The sequence below is a fragment of the Apteryx rowi genome, unplaced genomic scaffold (genome assembly GCF_003343035.1).
Source record: "Apteryx rowi isolate R43461 unplaced genomic scaffold, aptRow1 scaffold_60, whole genome shotgun sequence".
Lineage (NCBI taxonomy): Eukaryota > Metazoa > Chordata > Aves > Apterygiformes > Apterygidae > Apteryx > Apteryx rowi.
Genome location: NW_020450872.1, coordinates 159,118 through 178,053, shown reverse-complemented (window position 1 = coordinate 178,053; position 18,936 = coordinate 159,118). Strand labels below are relative to the sequence as shown.

General features: G+C 35.3%; 1 protein-coding gene across 7 annotated transcripts in view; it reads left to right on the top strand.

Annotated features, from left to right (window-relative positions):
- The window catches only part of DCAF6 (DDB1 and CUL4 associated factor 6), a 97,367-nt gene that overhangs the window by 68,034 nt on the left and 10,397 nt on the right, over positions 1–18,936 (top strand). For all 7 annotated transcript variants that reach the window (XM_026083379.1, XM_026083380.1, XM_026083378.1 and 4 more), the window contains 5 exons: positions 45–150; positions 4,219–4,334; positions 5,171–5,254; positions 5,435–5,753; positions 16,896–17,034. In XM_026083379.1, coding sequence (XP_025939164.1) covers positions 45–150; positions 4,219–4,334; positions 5,171–5,254; positions 5,435–5,753; positions 16,896–17,034 — 764 coding nt within the window. The remainder of the gene's footprint in view (positions 1–44; positions 151–4,218; positions 4,335–5,170; positions 5,255–5,434; positions 5,754–16,895; positions 17,035–18,936) is intronic.

Below are 18,936 nucleotides of genomic sequence, written 5' to 3'. Positions count from 1 at the left end.
CATTGCTGATGCCCATTCAAACTTTATCAACCCCATATTTGCAGAGAGCGATAAGCCACGAGCAGGAACAGGTGAACCAGTTTTAAGTCTGCACTACAGTACAGAAGGAACAACTACAAGCACAATAAAACTAGACTTCACTGATGAGTGGTAAGAAGTTACTTTTGTTTTTGACTGGATACTGATAAGCACATTTTGCTAACGCTGGTTTAGCATAGATGCAGATAAATTATTTTTCAAAATAGTATATGCCTATTTTCCGTTAGGTATATTTACAATTTGAAATGGCTGTGGTCCTTAATGCATTCAGAATAGTCATGCTTTAACATGATATTTATGCAGTTGTTTCTTATTTGTGGTAGTTACCCTAAATCTTTTTTATGCTAACATTAGCGGTATGAAACTTGATATCATTGTCAAATATTAGTGTCAAATTAGTATTCAGTAATTTTGTCTTTATTAAAGCAGGGTAMTGTAATGATGGGAAGTTAGTCCAGGGGTTAGAGCTTAAGATTTAATTCTCTGCTCCACTGAACTTCCTGTATGTTACTGAGCAAATTAGTCTTTCTGTAGCACCGTTCCCCAGTTGTAAAATAGTGAAGTTACTATTTTTGTGTCTGAGGGGTGTTGATGAATGCATATGTTTAAGATACCGACTTTGTGGATATTAGATATTACAGTGATGACATCCCTTTCAGATAATAAAGAAACACATACAATCTAACTGGCCTGACTTACTTGTTTTTTGTATGGATGTCTATCACTAGAGCATCTCAGGCTCTCCCAAAACAACCACAGTCCTTACTTTACTTCCTCTATTTCCTTTGCCTATGTTTTTAAAATTACTGTAGAAGAGAGGAAGTGGTAGTGATTGTTGGCATTTGTTATGGACATAAAAAAAGAATATGTTTAGCTACTCTTAAATACTGCAGTTTTAGCGATAAAATGCACATTTTGTCCATAACAGTTGGAAACTTTAAACAGTGATCTGTGCATTTACATGGAATGAAGACTTAGCCCATATGGATTTGAAATATTGTGACAGTTATGTTAGAGCAATCTATCTGACTGTATTTCTATTTAGAGTCCAAATCTGGCAAGCTTTGAAGAAATTACTTTTGCTGTAAGGTTTTTAACTAATTCTACATTTATTTTTGTGTTARTTTTTGTTTAATGTTTTAGGATAGGTAAATTTCACAGGAGGCACACAGCATTAGCAGATGCCCATTTATTCTTGATGGTATTCTTAATATAGTAAATTATTAGCTGTGTGTATCACAGAAAACAAATTTTAATCAACAACATTAAAATTTTGGTTTTGTATTTATTTTTAATACAAAATTTGAAAAATACCTTCTGGGCTTCAAATGCAGTTATTGATATAAATGATTCTGAAAACTGAAGATTTGAATGAGTAACTACCTCAAAAACATTATCAAGATTAAGCGGAATGTACAAGAAATGGAGAGGAGAAGTAGGTACCCTAATTACAAAAAGTGTAATTAGGGCAGTGAAAACTATTAAAACTTAACTTCACGTAGACTTTTCAAAGGATATGAAAACAAACGGAAGAAAGTTCTTCAGTGATTTAACCATATTGCAGTCAGGATGGAATAGTAGTTAAGGAATACTGAGAGGAGCCAAAAATTAAATAAATACTTTGCATTAGTTTCCAGGAAAGTTGAGGATGTTGATCAAAAGGTCATAGGTACTATATGCAACTCAATGAAAACAAAACTTGGAAGTTAATTCATGAAAATGAATTAGAGATAATCTGCATCTCAGAATTTTGGATAAAACTGGCATATAGATTTCTGTCTAATAGCAAGTATTTTAATAAATCTCTTAGGCCAAGTGTAGCACCATGTCAATGACAAACATCAAATATAATGCCAAAGGAGAATAAAAGACTAAACACTACCATCTTGTATGACTCACAATAGCTATGTCCATGGCTTTAGGACAGTTCTGAAAGAAAGATATGTTACAACATATAACATAAAACAAGCAGTATATGGGAAATAAAGCCGTGTTAAATTTTATACTATGAAAACTAGAATATGCATGATCTGTGTGTTTTTTTTTTTCAATGGAATGATGAGTTCTAGAAATACACATGGTGTAGTGGAGAGAACCTGTCTGGATTTCCAGAAGGTATTTGATACTTTGCCACACTGAACTTCTGTTTAAGATTGGGCAGATAGATCAGTAAAGAAACCAAATATGGTAGTAAGCTAACTTAGTGGAGACTGTTGTAGTGGATAGTGTTGAGAGGAAGAGACGTTTCTTGGTGGGACAAAGTTGCAAGGCACTGTCAGTTCAGGGGCTAACTAAAACATTGTGCAGAAGCACAGAGTAATAGAAGTGGGATGAAATTCAGTATGACAAATACAAGAGCATGCAGTTGAGGACCAGTAACAAAAAGCTCATCTGAAAACTGGGACTGTTGTGAAAATAAAATACAGAAAGACTTTTTCCTACCAGTCACTTCATGCTCAATATAATGCAGCTACTAGGCAAGCACAATCTTAGACTTCACCAGTTAAGAGGCTTCCAGCCAAGGACGAGAATTCCTGGTGCTGCTGCTTAACTCTGCTTTGCTTTGTGACTTTGAATCCTGTGTACAATTTTAACCTTGCATTCAAGAAAACTCACTCAGATGGTAGGAGGTTCAGAGAAGGGTTATGCGGAGGACTGAGGAAACAGCAAACCTGTTATGGAAGCAGAAAGTAGGACTTAATTTATATAATCTAGCAAATGAAAGCACAGGGTGTTACTTTGTTCTCTTACAAATGTCCTTGTCGTGTAACTACCAGAGTGAAAACCAACACTGAACTAAAAATTAATAATAAATGAGTGTAAACTAACCTTGAGCGTTGAGCTAGAAGTTAGAAGATTCCTAAGAGTGAGTCCAAAAAAATCTTACTGCTTTTAAGGTGGAGTGTAATTAAGTTTATGATCTGAGGCATGAAATAGCAAAAAAAAAAAAAACAACAAAAAAACCCCCCCAAAAAACACCTTGGTGTCGTGGCAGGTACCTTCTTGTATGTCCATTCAGAAACAATGCTGAAAATTTTTGATTTAGAAGAAATATTGGAAGGGCTAGCAAAATTTTTGCACATGCTCCATATCCAACACAGTAAGTACTTTGAGATTGATTACTGTTCATCAAGATGAGTAAAAGCTCTCATATTCAATGTAAAAATAGAAATACTGAAGTCTAGACTAGATTCTCAACAATCTAGACTAAGCATGATTTGTGCTGCTTCTAGCAACGTAACATAAATTAATTTACAAATAACATAAACATGTAAGAAGGTAATTATAATAGCAGACTAGATTCTTGAGAATCCTGCTTATAATTCTCTTAATTGATATTTGTTTCAGCTTTTGTGTAGTGCTCTGGAGACCATGTAGAGTTAAACAGGTCACAACAAAGAGGGAGCAGGGAGAGAATAAGAGACCTCAAGAAGAAGGCTTTGCAGTTCGTAAAATGAGATCATTTTCAGAGAGTCTAAAAACATTAGTTTTAATGACATTCAGAAAGACAATGTTTTATGTTTCCTGAGGAATCATTTCCATTATTGTAAAACAGAAATTGGTTTTCCAAATAATTATCTAATCCAAGCATGAAGGAGGAGTAAATCTCAAGTACAGATCTTGATAAATAACAAAACTTTGAGGCCTGAAAATCAAAATCAGAAGTCCATGTCTCAAGAGAGAGAGAAATGGTAAGTAAGGGAGGGAACCTGGAAAATGTTATCTAAACTTGTTTTTCAATTGGATGGGATATAAATACATATGTAGCTAGTGCTCAGTGGACAAGTTGTAATTCATATAATGAAATCTCTTCTCTATCACTTATACCTACCAGAATTTGAAAATAAGAGAGAGCAGAATCCTACTGAGTCTTCACAGAATATTTTGGGAAGCAATGAAGAAATCCTTTAAAGCTTCTAATAAGAGATGATAAGGAAGGAGAGAATGATAGGGTTCTGTGATGCAGAGGAAGGGTGGGGTTAGAAACATGGATGAGTGGTAGGTGGACATAATAAAAGAGAATTTTGAAATTGCTGTGAAGTTTGTTAGTTGCAGCTCCAGCTGTTGAATTGCGAGATTGCAGTTAGAAAGATGATGATGGTCCGGCTGTGCTTTTGCAAATATCTTCTTATGTGTTTACATTATTTCTGAATTATTTTATACATGTTATGTTGCTAGGAGCAGCACAAATTCAAGCTCTAGAGGGAGTGGAAGTCATTGCAAATCTGAAGGCCAAGAAGACTCTGTAAAAACAAAAGTCTCAGAAGAGTCAGCACCTGAAGGTGAAGAAACAAGTAAGATATAGCATTATTTCTGTAATGGTAAGGTCAACATTCTACTCATATGTTCATGACTACCATTGAACACAATGGCAGTCTCATAGACATGCATATGAGGGCAGAATATAAACTATAATAAAACTTGATTTAAAAAAAATTTTTTTTCTTTTTTTAGGAAAGAGAAAGATAGCCACTTGATAGTTGCAAATAAATACAAAGAAAATTAGCTTTTCCTGGTGTTGGTTCTAAAACCCTTATTTTTCTGTTTTAAGGACATATTTTGTCCCTCATTTGTATTAGAAAAATAGTACAACCGAAATTTGCAGTCATAAATGAGTGTTAGGTACATTGTTATATTTCTTTCAAGTTTTCATTGTGTTTATGTGTAATCGTCTTGATGGATTTGTTGCCAAAATGACAGTCAAGTCAAATGACTGGTTAGTTCCATAGAAATGCCTGGAAATACTTTAAAAAAACAAAACCACACCCCCTACACCTTTTAATAGAGAGATAACTTAATTTCTGTGTTGTTTCAGTTAGTGATCTTCTATTTCAAGAGTATTAATGCTATTTTTTGCAACTAAAATTCTCCTATCATAGACTATTGAAGTATATTAAGGAACAAGAAAGAAATACTTTTTCTCTTTGTCAGTACATCGACCTGAGCAACTAGATAGATTTATATATTTTGACTTCTACTGAAGTCTTGGATACTGATCAGATAACATGACATGTAGAATCTGGAGGGCACTGGTTTGATCTAGGACTGCTAGTATTACATAGATTTGCTTATATTGTAGATGCTCATTGTGCTGAAATCATGTGATTTAACATTACATTGCTTAATTCAGGAGTTCTTGATGAATCTCACAAGGAAGACTCAAGTGCTGAAGGATTGAAAAGTACAGATGAAACTGCAGAGACAACAGAAGCAGGTGTGTGCCTGTCCTTTTTCAAATATAATTAAAAGAAGTAGAGAACAAAACCTAAATTTCTAATACAAACTCAATATGCATAATTTAATTTCTGTAACCATTTATAATGTTGTCTAAAATACGTTATAATCATCAATGCTGTGGCCTACTTTCACCAGTATTTTCTATTGGCTGTATCAGATGCACCTGTTTCTGAGCATTCTGGAATCCCAGCAGAAGAAGAAAATGGCCCCAGTGTTGATACTGCCTCCAGAAACGTAGAGGAAGGATCCTCGTGTGAAAAACGTGCAAATCAAGAAATGTCAAGTCAGCCAAGTACTGAATCTACTGCCAACTCACATGCTGCAAACGATGAACCTCAGCCACACCCAGAATCCTCAGGGCTTGCAGCTCAAGAAGAGTCCGCTACCAGGACCTCTGCTCTCCAAGAAACTGATGACAGTGATGATGACCCTGTTCTGATCCCTGGGGCAAGGTATCGAGGAGGACCAGGACACAGGTTAGAGGAATATTTATCTTTCCAATTACTTGGCAAAATGTATTTTTGAAAGGAATAACTAGAAACTGGTGCCTTATATCCCTAAATAAAATCTAAGTTCTTCTTTAACAGCTAGCCAAGAGTTTGGTGGCCGAGTCTAATTTGCATATATGTAAGATCCATATAACTACATTCTTCCTTCTGGGGGGCAAGCTCCCACAGATCTAATACTTGCTTGTGCTTATATCTTGCCTGCTGTATATGCCAGTGCTAAATACGTGCGTTGATTTTTCAGTATTCTCACTGGAGTCGTAAGTATGGAAAGTTTATAAATTTGCATTTAGGACACAGGGACCTACATTTTCTCTTTTGCCCTTATTTTACTTAAACTTTTCATTGTGTTGGTTGTTGAATATCAGTATGTATGTATAATAGTCACAAAAGTTAGATAGATTACTAAAGGATGTCTCTAGAAAAGGTGCACTTGCTGTTAAATTTTGTATATTTTTTTTGTAAAATGCAATCAGATATACACGCTTGTTTGATCATTCAGGAAGCATAGCCCTCAATCCAGTATTGCTATATTAATATAGCTTGTTCATTAACTTCAATTCTTGGACTTTTTAAATGCTGTCATAATTATTTAAGTAACTCTCTACTGTTGGATTTAAGAAAAAAATATATATATATTTTTAATTTTGTTTCAGTTGTATTGTAATCTAGTGTGTCAGATGCTTAAGATAGCTTTACACCTATCCTGTATAAAGGCAGTGCTATGTTGCTATTAATTCCTTACCCTAGAAATGCAAATTCTTCACAGGAAACATTACAATATATATTCACTAAGAATTTAGAAGGGATGTAATAGTTGTGTATAGAAAAGTTTTGAATAATTTGCAGTTTAAAAAAAAAAGTTATAAGCCACCACATTGTCAGTAGTGACAGAAAGAACAGATAGTGGTTGCTTACTACATTAGCACTAGTGGTTCTGCCTACTAAATGACAAGTTTTTAATGAAAGGCCATCATATAAAGATTCTGTAATAATCCATTAACTTTCTGTGCAATACTAAATAAATTTTAATTGTAGATAAAGATCCAACAGCAGAAATATTTTCAACTGCAAAGCCAATGTTCTGTATGAGCTGGTAATTCAAAGAGTCATATGTGAAAAGCTCCACAATTCAAATCATATTTCTGTCTTTGAGCAGGATTCTTAAGCTCTCTTCCTGCACTTCGTTATCTCTATTATGTAATGTTTTTTGTAGTAACGTAATAAGAATGAAACTTCGAGGTATCAGACAGATGTTAGTTTCCCACTAGTGGGTATATCATAAATGAAGTTACGCTTCATCTTGCATGGTTTTTCTACTTGTTTGTGTGCAGCCAGATTTCTTCCTGTAGTAGTTTAAATTTATCATATAGGAAGGAGCACTCAGTTAAATTAATGATGCAATTAAAATTCTTTTTGCAGCCTCTTGCTCCCTTATTCTTCTCCCCCCAGAAATCTGACAAAAGTTATGTAGTCAATACTCGCTTAGGATTGTCTCCAGGCTTTCAAGTAATCAGGTTTAATGCCTTCTGTGGATGTGCAAGCAGCAAAGTTTTCTAGTTTAACTTCTAATCATTCAGATATATGTTTAGATGCAATTCCCTCCTAATTTTCTGGTTTCAGGAATTTCTGAATGCCGTCCAAGCTACTGAAGTGAGGCAAGCTTTGCGCTCAAAGGGATTTGGGTTTCTAGGGAGAAAGCAGGCACTGGTGGTCTTAAAGGCTAACTATAAGCCTTCTTAGTATTTATAATTCATATGAAAAAGAATGAAAGGACACCAAAGTCCTCTGCACTACTACTACTACTACTACAAATGTTATAGCATATAATCCCTTTCATAAACTGACCAAATTTACATGAAATCTGCCTGGCCTCTCACTTGGTGGGAAGCTACTTTAAAACATCACTTCAATGATCAGTTTAAGTTGACTATAATTAATCAATTTGTTCTTGTGCTAACATAGTATATTAGTTTAAATAGTTTTTCCATTCCCAGTTTTTCATTTGAAGGATGTTCGTCCTGGCCATTGTCAGCTCCAGTCTCGCTAGACTAAGCGTGCCAAGCTTTTTTGCACTCTTCTCAATAAAAGTTTCAGTGTTCTCCCTGTCATCCATGCTCTTTCTAGCTCCACTTCTTTCTTGAACATGGGAGACCAGAGTTATGTACCCTGTGCTATTTGGATTTTTCTAGGAATAACGATATGAATATTGCGCTTTGTTTAGAGGAGATTCTCTAAGATAGCAGAGAGCTGCAGTTACCTCCTTCCCCTCTGTCACCTCTGGCTATCTCATACTGGTGGCTTATGACCAGGCATAGGACCAATTATGCTGAAGTCTTTTTCCTAATTTGTCATTTCCAACTGATGTGTTCCCATCTTGTCCCAGAAGGAGGTTCAGAAGTATACAACTGTCAGTTTTATACTGTTGAATTTCTTCCCTCTTTTTTTTTTTTCTCAAGGTCCTCCTATTTGCTCTATATTCACAATATCAGCCAACCTCATGTCCCCAACACACTGCATGAGTGCATTCCTACTCCTTGCTCAAAGATTATTAGTGATATGTTAAGCAAAAGTGCCTGCAAGACTGGTGCTTAAGGAGCTCCACAAGTATGCTTCCTATAGGCTTATGTTTACACTTTTCTCACTTAGTAAATTGTGTTACCTAACAATTCCTTTACTAAACTTCATCTTCTCCAGTTTACCTAATAATTTAGTTTTCCATATGACATCCTATGAGATAATTAATGACATTAATATGGAAGTAATACAGTAGATTTTGCTTCCCTAGAATATCTGGAGGGAGTTATTTGTTTTTTTTCTTTCCAGAAAAGGTTAAAAGGCTAGGCTACAATAATCTACCTCTTGTAAACCTATTTTACACAGTAGCAAAAAATGTTTGCTCTTAATTTTTATTTAGGACAAAAAAGGCTGTAGCTTTCTGAAACAAGATGCTAAAAGTTGTTTGACCAGTAAGCCTTTTCCAGTATATAACATTACATTGTTTTTAACTACAGAGAATTTTACGATTTTTAGGATTTTTTTTTTTACACACCTAATAACTAGTTATTGTTTATACAGAGGAGAAATTCTGCAGTTGGAGAAAATGAAGATAAAGGCAACTCTGTCTTAGAGTCAGCTTCCTGCTGTAAAGTACAACTTTCTCCACTGAGAGGTCATTGGGAGGGTAGGCTTCCGATTCTGTACTCGGAAATCATGATCTGAAACTTCTTCTCAAGGAAAAGCAGTGACAGAAATACCCCTTGGAAATCTCTTTTGGCAGTTCTTACAGTTAAATAAAAGGAGAGCTTCTTGCTGCATGAACTTTACAGATTTCATTCAGATTCATGTAGATTTCAGATTTATGGAAAGAATTTGGTCCATTTTGCATATCTAACGTTTAGAGAGCTTCCATTTTTTGAATTATGTTTGGATATAAATCCAATCCTTAATGTTTTCAAACTGAGGATTGGGCCTCTGCCTCTTCCCTCTCCCATACAAAGGACAAACTCTTTAGTGGGTGCTTAAAAATCTCAAAATACAACAAGGATAGACACTTCCTCACCAACTTACCTGATATTGAACTCTCAGGAAATACTGTGCAACAGATACAGAAACAAAAAGTCTGAATTTAATTTAATATTTTTGAAAAGGACTTTAAAAAGTAGCAGCAAGGAAATTTYCTACAAAATATATAGAAGTACCATGGTCCTTTGTGGATCGATAAATTGGTTAAGTGAATTGATTAAGTATTTTTGAGAATGGAAAAAGCATTCAGTCTGTCATCTTTTGGAGCCAGTGTCAACTTGGAATAGTTTTGACATAAAGGCATGTCTTCCAAGGGAACGACTGAGAATGTGACCTCTCTCTTTCTTGTAGCATTTCTGCGTTCACTAAGCATTACCATAGGAATGGTGAACACCAGCGACAAAAAGAATCTAAATAGTTATTTTAGCCTTACTATCATTGGGCTAGGCAATACATGCTATTTTCAGTGTAACTGTATAAGGAACTGCCCAGAGTATTTTTAAATTTAAAAAATGAAACCTGTTTCATACAGCAGAGCAGTTCAACTAGATACTCAACAGAGAAAATAACCCTCTGGGCATTTTAGGGAATCCATGGGAAAAGATCCCTCCTCTTTGAAATGTGAGGACCCATGCAGGTTTTTAGATTTGAAGTATGTTCATAGCATATCTTCTTTAAAACTTACAAAGCCCAGTAAATTTATTTGCAACAGGGACAGATAATGTGGCTTGCCTTAGCACTGCACTTTGTGGGAAAAAAAATAGATGCAAAATGTATTTCTTGCACAGCAAGTGCAGCTTTTAACTGATTCAACTTCATTTTCACAGAAGTAGTCAAAACAGCTCTTCGAGGGCTGTTTTCATACTTAAATGACGGAATTAATTTTGTTTGGACTTTGATACAAGCTGGTCTATGAGCAAAGGCTAAGCCTGGAAAACGTTAAACTACTGAGTTAAAATTTCAAACACATACAAATGTAAAATGAAAATGATTGTGCAGCTGTTTCCATTTCTGCTATGATACTATGAAGAATTACTGCATTTCAGAAAATCAATTTTGTGTACTAATCAGTAATCTGAATATTATTCATGTTGAAATCAAAATATTCTCATATACTAACATTGAGGAGATGGAATCTTCTCAGTTGGGATAAGTAGAGCACATTTTATAGTAGATGCTAACCTCTAAAAAAAACCATGATACCCAGAATTTTTGAATGACTTCAGTTGTTGTTCCCTTTACTAGATATAATATCAGAGGAACAGCGATAGGTGATAGAATAATGAGGTAATTCATTATCTTCTTCCTCCCCTCCTCCTTTTCATTTCCGTATGATGAATTTATCAGGTTCTCGGGTTTTGTATCTAACCAGCTTTTTAAAAATTGCTAAACTTTAAATGCTATGAATTATAGAGCGTATTGCTTGAGTTATATTTAGCTGCATGTATTGCATGGAAATTGAAAATAAATTGCAGTGTATACATTTAACAACCTATTAACCTTTCTTTTGCGTGCCATAGAAATAAATGTAATTTGAAAAGTGTGTCGTTTGTAAAAAGCAAATACCTTTTTTATTCAGTTGCTCAGGAACATGTTGTATTTGCCTGTGCCACCACTGATTTGCTTTGTCTGGTAGTAGAGAACAGCCAGTTCTGGACAAATATATAAAAATGTAAGAATACAGGTATTAAAGGCCATTTATATTTTTTGCCTGAACAAGGTTGTGGAACTGAGTGTTATTATTAAAGCCATGTTTGACACTATATATTTGGCAAGAGAAGTGCTAAATCTTATGGAGTATTTCTTTTAATGAAGTGAAATGAAAAAGTCACTTGATCTCGTATCCCGTATTGAAATACTTCAGTGAATTAGTAGTGGGAATTTGCTAAACCTGTGTTTAGCAAAATGCTGTAAGTGGGAGAAAACTATCTGCTGTGATTTATTGCCAAAGGCCATTATGTAGGTGAAATGGAGAAAACAAATGGGGAAAAACAATTATGATGATGAAATTTAACATCATGACTTTTTGTGGCTAGAAATGAGAAGTCTCAGGAAGTGGCTGCTTGGAAAATGCCTAAGTCTCACATTTTCGATGCCTACAGGAAAATAGCATGGATGTGTATTTCTTTGTCTTATATTCCAGTCTTGGCTGGAATTGGAATATATGGTTTTGACTCAGCTGCTTTCTTCAAGTTTCAGGAGTCTGTGTGCTTCTTGCTGCACTGGATCTAAATTTCATGATAAGCATTTTTCCCATGTTAAACATGCTTAGCATGGAGTTCTGTGGTTCATCAGTGCAGCCCATGGGAAAATTTGCTTTATATTGCTATAAATATAAGATAAAAATGAATAATGCATTAATCATAGAATTTTTTATCAGTGTATTTTTCTCTGATTTTTATTGTCATTCTTCTGCAGCATATTGAGTGAAAATTTTAAAAATGCTCTGCAACTGACAATACTTTGAAGACAGACTGTGTTGGAAGGCCAGGGAAATGACTTTGGATTGTTCAGGCAGTGCATTACGATAAACATTTCTTTTGATATGATCAGCAGTGAAATAACTGATTAAAAAAACGTTAACTTTGTCTTTAGGGTCAAGTCAATGTGTTAGTAACATGATGGTTTTGCCCTTGTTTTTGAACTATCCTAATACTTGAAATTTGCCACCAGTAGAAAGCCTTTTTCATAGCCATAGAGGCTTCTAAAGGAAGATGGGTATTTGTTAATTAAAATCAGAAAAACAGTCAAATCTTGATATTTAGGAAATGGATCTATTTTAATAGGGATCAGTAGTTAGTCACCTTCCTGTGCTGGATTTGATTTTGGTGATGGTAGCCTAGCTGTTAAGACATGTGGTGGGAATTCATGGTCAGGCACGCACTAGCTGGTAGGTTGGTTCCTCTAGCAGCAATGTTGTCCCTCACTTATTCTGTTTCACCCTTGTTGTTAAGACTAAGGTCAATGAAGAAATAACTGCAAGGCATCAAAGAAATAGCTCCTAAGTTAACAGTAATGAGCCTTAAGTTCCTTGCAGCTGTTTTGGATGGAGGAAAAAATAGTTAAAATAGTTATATAGGTAGTGGATAGTTAAAATGAGAAGATGACTACAAGGAAAGAGGTTTTATTTTGAAAGAGCAGAAAAGAAAGAAGCAGAGTTTCTAGTACTGAGCAAAAAGAGACAATGCTTGGCTGTGCGCGCATAAGTAAATTTGGAAAGTTAAGAAGTGGGAAAAATCTGTAATATTGGAGGAATAAATACTCTTTTAGTCAAGTAATCAGAGCTGAGGTAAGAGGGATGCAAAACGGAAGCAAGTTCACCAGCTCTAAAGGCAGCCGCTGCAGCCTTGCTCAAGAGATGATCAGTCTGTGCTAATGATGTTCGGAAGAAGCAGGCTTATCTGGGGTACCCAAATAATTTTATTAGAACCGCTAGTGGAACAATGTTTGTTATGCAGTGTAGCAGAGTATCTGTGGATTATTTACAGATTCAGTTGATGCATAGTTGTGATTTTTTTTCCTCTTTTGAAACACATCTGTTAATTTTGACTGTGTGTCTCTTAACTAATAGACAGGCATTTTTTTTTTAGTATATACAAGGCTAGCTAGCCAAAAAATTGTTGAGTAACATGGATTGGGAGTGATGATTGATCTGAAGTCTGCAACCAAAAAAAATTTTTAAGAGCAATATGTGAAATATTGTTCTTTAATAAACACACTGGTTATTTAATTATGCAAATTGCTTTTTTCTTTTTTTAAAAAACCTTCCTTTGGAGACTTCAGAACTTCTGAACTTATGAAAATGTCATATATGACAAAAGCATTTTTCATTAGTATCTTTTTTAGCAGCCTTAGCTTGTAGTTTCATATCTTTTCCATTTGTTTTGGCTGTTTGTAATACGTAGCTATGGATCAGTCTGCATCACCATGATTTTTTTTTTTCTTTTGGATCTATGTTTAACTGAAAGAATAATGGCTCCACTGATAAATAGGTGTACCAATCACCTAGGGTCTAATTTAAATTGTCTTTCAATTGCTAATGTTTCATTGACTTTGAAGACTTAAAATCTGGCTGATTCTAAGGGAAAAAAATGTATTCTGGTCCAGGTCTATATGCCTATTTTTAGAATGAATATTTTAAGATTTTTATTATTTTTCCACAAGGTGCACACTATTGAGATGATGAAGTACCATTCATCATCTTGGACTCAATCTTATGAAGACTGCATGTGCCAACATTATTGTAAGATACTGTGCAAAAGTACCACAAAATTTGACAAAATGTGCTTTAGCTTTGTACCTTAGGACAAGACAGTAGTACTGAATTATTCTGAAGTCGGAGCACTGCCTACAATATGAAGGTATAACTAAAACGCAGTCCAGTTTCATTGGCATTGCAAGGCGTAATCATTCTAGAATTATTTGCAGCATAACATTTTCTGTACCATAAACTTTCTAAAATATTAATAACATTAATCTGTATCCAGCCTTTCTCAAGCATTTCCATTACTTGCTACCTGAATTCAAATAAGTCATTTATAACTGTATCAATTGATGGGGTTTGCCTGAGAAACACTGGCGCAATGTGCGCACCTTGCGTTACCTGGCACTTTGTGTTTGGCAGGCAGAATGGTTTGGAAAGGCAGCGGCAGCAGCTCCTGTTCTGGCTTAGCTTAGGCCAAACGCTGGTACAGTGAGAACCGCGTGGCCTGTTACCGCATCTGCTGATACACCAGCTGATTAACCTATGATCTACATTTGTTTATGTTGGCACCGACAGGAGTTGCTTATCGCAAATCTTATCACAAGTGAAAGTAAAAGTCATGCGGAAAAAGTTGGATTTAAAATTTTTTTTTTTCTGTGTGACTTACAAATTGATGTAAAATCTGCTCTCAGGGAGAAGTAATACTTTTGAAAGAATCCTTTCCCATATCTGTTCTGTTCTTTGTTCTGAAATGTCACTACACTGGGCTCACATTTATCTTTCCTGGCAGAGACTTGCCTCTGCCAGCTTCCTGTTCTCAGTAGTATCTTGCTAGAAGGCCTGAAAACAGTATCACAGTTACAGCCATACGTGCTTGGCTGCGTTCTCCCTGCTGCAGATAGTCATTGACTTTACAAGATGACTAAATACCAGCCCATTCATGGCTTTTAAAATAAGACCCAAAATTAAATTAGCATTTTAAATTCAGAGCTGAGTCTAGTTGAAAGACAGTGGAGTTGTTACCAAAAATCAGTTCTGTCCTTTCTGCTTTTATTAAAAAAAAAAAAAAAAAAAAATCTGAATGCCAGATAGTCTTGAGTCTTTTTGTACTGTGTATGTTCAACCTTGGGGGAATTTAGAGGAGTAGATTAATCTTCATAGAGATGCTAAAATGAAAAATTATGCAAGAAACTGCCTTGGGATGCCATTTAGTTGCTTTAATGCCATCTTTGAGCCCCATGACTTTTATTAGCTATAATCTAGCAAGTAACCTTTCTGGAAGAGCTAGACAATTCTACTGCTAAATGAAGTTTAACTTTTCAAATTTTTCAATGCACGCTTTTTTGGTAGATAATTAATTTGGATAAATAAGTCCCTTCCCAAAGCACAAATAGGGATTGTATCAAGGGATAGCTGTAAGGCTAGCAGGCATGCTCTTGAAACCAAAAAAGTCTTGCTGTGTTGAATAGCTGTGTGCGCTGTGTAATCCTTGATATGGTTGATAGAAGAATGGCTAACTGTTATTACGTGATTCTTGCTTTTACTTTCCCACAGAAAAAACATCTCTTTTTAAAACAACCACAAATACGAAGGTGTACCAGCAATTGTATTTGTGAAGTCTCTGTAAGCATTTTATGCCACCCTATTTTTTCCTTTATGTAGAAGTAAACGTGAGGAAATAATTTTGCGATTTGTAAAGCTTAGATAAAGAAAAAGGACTTTTTTTCCTCCATTATATAAAGTCCTTGTGAAGAACTCTGTTCTTAAATCTGCTGAATGTGAAAGGTGAGAGTTAAATCTCCATTTATTGTAAGGACTAAATAACCAAGTGTGTGTATTTAGTGTAGGATAAGAAGGAGGAACTAGAAAATTGCCCCCAAATGAGATTTTTGAGGTATAGGAAGCTTCCCCAAAGGAAGTGGATGAAGTTTGTTTGTTCTGGGACTGTTTGGACAAATTTCCAGGAAATGTGTTATAATGAGTAGCCCACTGTTAAATGGATCTGTTGGCTAGTGCTTACAAGTCTCTCCTAATTTCTATTAAAAATGGGTATTAAAATATCTTTAAAAAAAACTTAGCTTTATTGGATGTGTCTTAGCATGACAGTTTGTTTTACATTGTTTTCTGTACTAATGACTCATTACTTGCATTCATTTTCCATCTTTGTCTAGCTGTAGGATAACACTTGTTTCATCTTAGGTTTTGTTTCCAACTTTCTCCTATGACAAAACAGAAAATAGTCTACACAGATCACTGGCAGAGAGAATTAGCTATACAATAGATTTGGGTTTTTTTGTTTTGTTTTGTTTTCTGGGAAAGAGGACCTATAGCAAGAGTCTCTCTAGAATTAGAGACAGTGACTAAAACATCCCACCACATCATTTCTGGCCTGCTTGAGGTTACCGGCCTTCTGGTAGCAGCACACTGAGGTTGCAATTCTGTTCACTTCTGGCTCAGTTCACTTTGCAGGATTTCTTAAATCCCTGTAACTGCAAGTTTGATTCCTTGCATTCTGCTAACATCTGTACCTGCTCCCTCTGACAGGGACATGGCCTTCTGACTCCGTTCAGGACCTCAAGGCTAATAACAACCCTGATATGGCCCAAAAGAAGAAGAGGAATTAGGTGCAGGTGCTGGGGTGTGACAGTTTGGTTGTAACTGGAATTATGGGAATATGCAAACTTAAGGCTAAACAGGAAAAACTTGGCGCCTGGGACTTTTCACAGATCAAAAAGTAGCTTCCTGAAACTGAACAACCACAAAATAGAATATATCATTTAGCTAATTTGTTTTCTCTGTTACTCTAGGAATTCTGCTGTAGGTCCACTGCAATCATAGTTTCTACTATAATTGATCTCAAATCATCTCTTGCCCCTGTAGGAACCTTTTTAAAGCTGTCTTAATCTTCAGTCTTGTCATACAGAAGTAGTGAAGAGAAGTAGATTTAATGAAATTAAAAAAAGAAAATACTGGAAGGTACACTAGATCTTTAATAACTTTTTTTTTTTAATTTAAAAAGCTGCTATTTTGGCACAATTTTCTACTTTAGAACTTGCTGCCTCAGTATGGTTGGAGGATTTCTCCAGCACTTAAGAATAATACAGCACGTGAATTTTGCCAATATCCGAAGCTTGTACGTCAGAGAGAAAATAAATTATTGCATCACTTGACATTCCACTGTCTTGCATGCTGTTCTTGTTCTAAGTCAGAATGGAAAATTTTTAAGTTTGTACTTTTACACTTGAGATAATGTTGATGTCTGTTCCAAACTTAGGGAGAGTGTGTTTGAGTGCCCAATTACTATTTTGTAGTCCTTTTTGATAGCCCATTTCAGTATTTAGAGATGGTCTTTCAGTAGTGTTTTCTTTGTGTGCAATTTATAGACGATCTGCTGTTGCCCGCATTCAGGAACTCTTCAGAAGGAGGAAAGAAAGAAAAGAGATGGAAGAACTGGAAACATTGAATATTAGACGTCCTTTAATAAAGATGGTTTATAAAGGTCATCGGAACTCCCGGACAATGGTACAAAATCTTTGTCAGTTTTTGGAACCATAGAGTTTGTTTTATGGACTGTAATGTTGTGCTACGTCGATATGCTTGCCAAAACAGCTTTGGTAATATATTACCATACTTTATTTGCATTTTGGAAGTTGGAAGACACATAACTTGCTCTAATTGAAAATTAAAATGAGTATGACTCGTGTGTCATAGTGTTAGGCATTCAGGTTTTCTAGAGTTTAAGACTCTTTCTCCTTAACCTCCTTTGGAATCTTGGGTATTTCTCTTAACTTCCTTTTCATCTTGTCTGTCAGCTTAAGTGGTATAAAATGTGCTTACCTTCAAAATTGTTATTTAATCCTCACTTTCCCTTCAAAGCTCTTCAAAATTATTATTTAATCTTTACTTTCCCTTTTAAGAGCTTTGAAGGAAAAGTGAGGATTAAATAATAATTTTGAAGAGCTTTGACATCTCTGAATTAGAAAAAGGAAATGGTGCTTGTTATTAATGTGTGGTCTAACTGCAAGATACACTGCCTTTTCCATACAATATACTAGATTTTAAGAAAATTGTGATCACTGTGTTTGTAAAGCAGTGGTGCATGAAAAACAATTTTTTTAATTTCCATTTCTTTTTTCTCTTAATTTTTATAGTAGTTTGAGGATGTGAAGTTCTGAGTATTAGGTAGTATTTTGCAGAAGTAGCAGATATATTATTTTGCAGATAATTTGAGGAGTAGGCCCTCTGCCTCCAAAAGTACTTTCTAGAGGTTGTGTGAATGGCTTTGATTGCACTGGGGAAAATGCTCCAGTAAATGCATATTTCAGTCTACATGAGCAATGATGCCTAGAATGAAATTTTATTAATGACAAGTTTTCTGCATTGTACTTCAAAAATTAATTATTCAGAAATCCCCGTGAGTTTAAAGATCATAGCATTAAGCACTTTGTAGTTAGGAGATATCAAAGTTAAGCTTGCCTAAGTGACCTTAATTCAGTCTCAGTCTGCATATATGATACCAACTTTTTATGGATTTTGTTGTTTGTGTTTTTGGAATGTGGGTTGGTGTTTTTGCATTTGTTTTACGTGAGCACCTATGACAAGGAATGCACAAAATGGAAGAAGATATAATTTCCCCTGTTGCTTTCCACGGTGGCTACTACTATACAGTCAAACTTTCATTTAATTAAATTTGTTTTGGTGGACACACTTCCTCCTGTAAGGAGAGAGATGATAGTATTTCCATTTAAAATTTGTGAAGGAGACAGATTAGAGAGAGGTCTTGTTTCCTACATACCTGAGCAACTCGGGCATAAAACTTTCAATGACATGAACATGAACTACTTAAATGCATATACATAAGGAAAGTGGATTAAGGTTGCATGGGCAAATTTGATTATTCTGGTGCTTCCTTACTTTTGAGAGCTTAATTTGGAAATCTAACAATTTTCTTTTTAAATAAGGATATTTTGAGCGTATCTGTCAGAAAGCAAAAACTAGCTTGCATTAAACTAGTGTTTGCTTGTAGCATTGGCAGGATTGGAATTCTTTAGGTCCAACACAGAGATCCCTTCCCTGTAACCATTAGAACAATGTCATTAGAGTAGTAAGGAAATCCTTTTTCTGTGGAACAGACCTCAAAGAACTATGGCAGCAACGTTTCAGACAGCAGTGGAGTGGTGTGGTTTGGGATTTGGTGTTTCTTTCTATCTCTTGGAGGAAAGAATGCTCTAGTGAGCCCAAACTGCCCTTCTTTAGCCGCAAAATTTGTCTTTTGCCGTGAGCCAATAGCTCTTCTTTGTCTCTCCTGTCTCTTCCTTGCTCTTTTTTCCCTCCTGTCCTAGTCATCTTTCCATTCATGTATCTCCGTGTTCCTCTCATTCCACTTCTCTGAATTCAAAGTTCCCCTTTTAAAATGTTGATGTT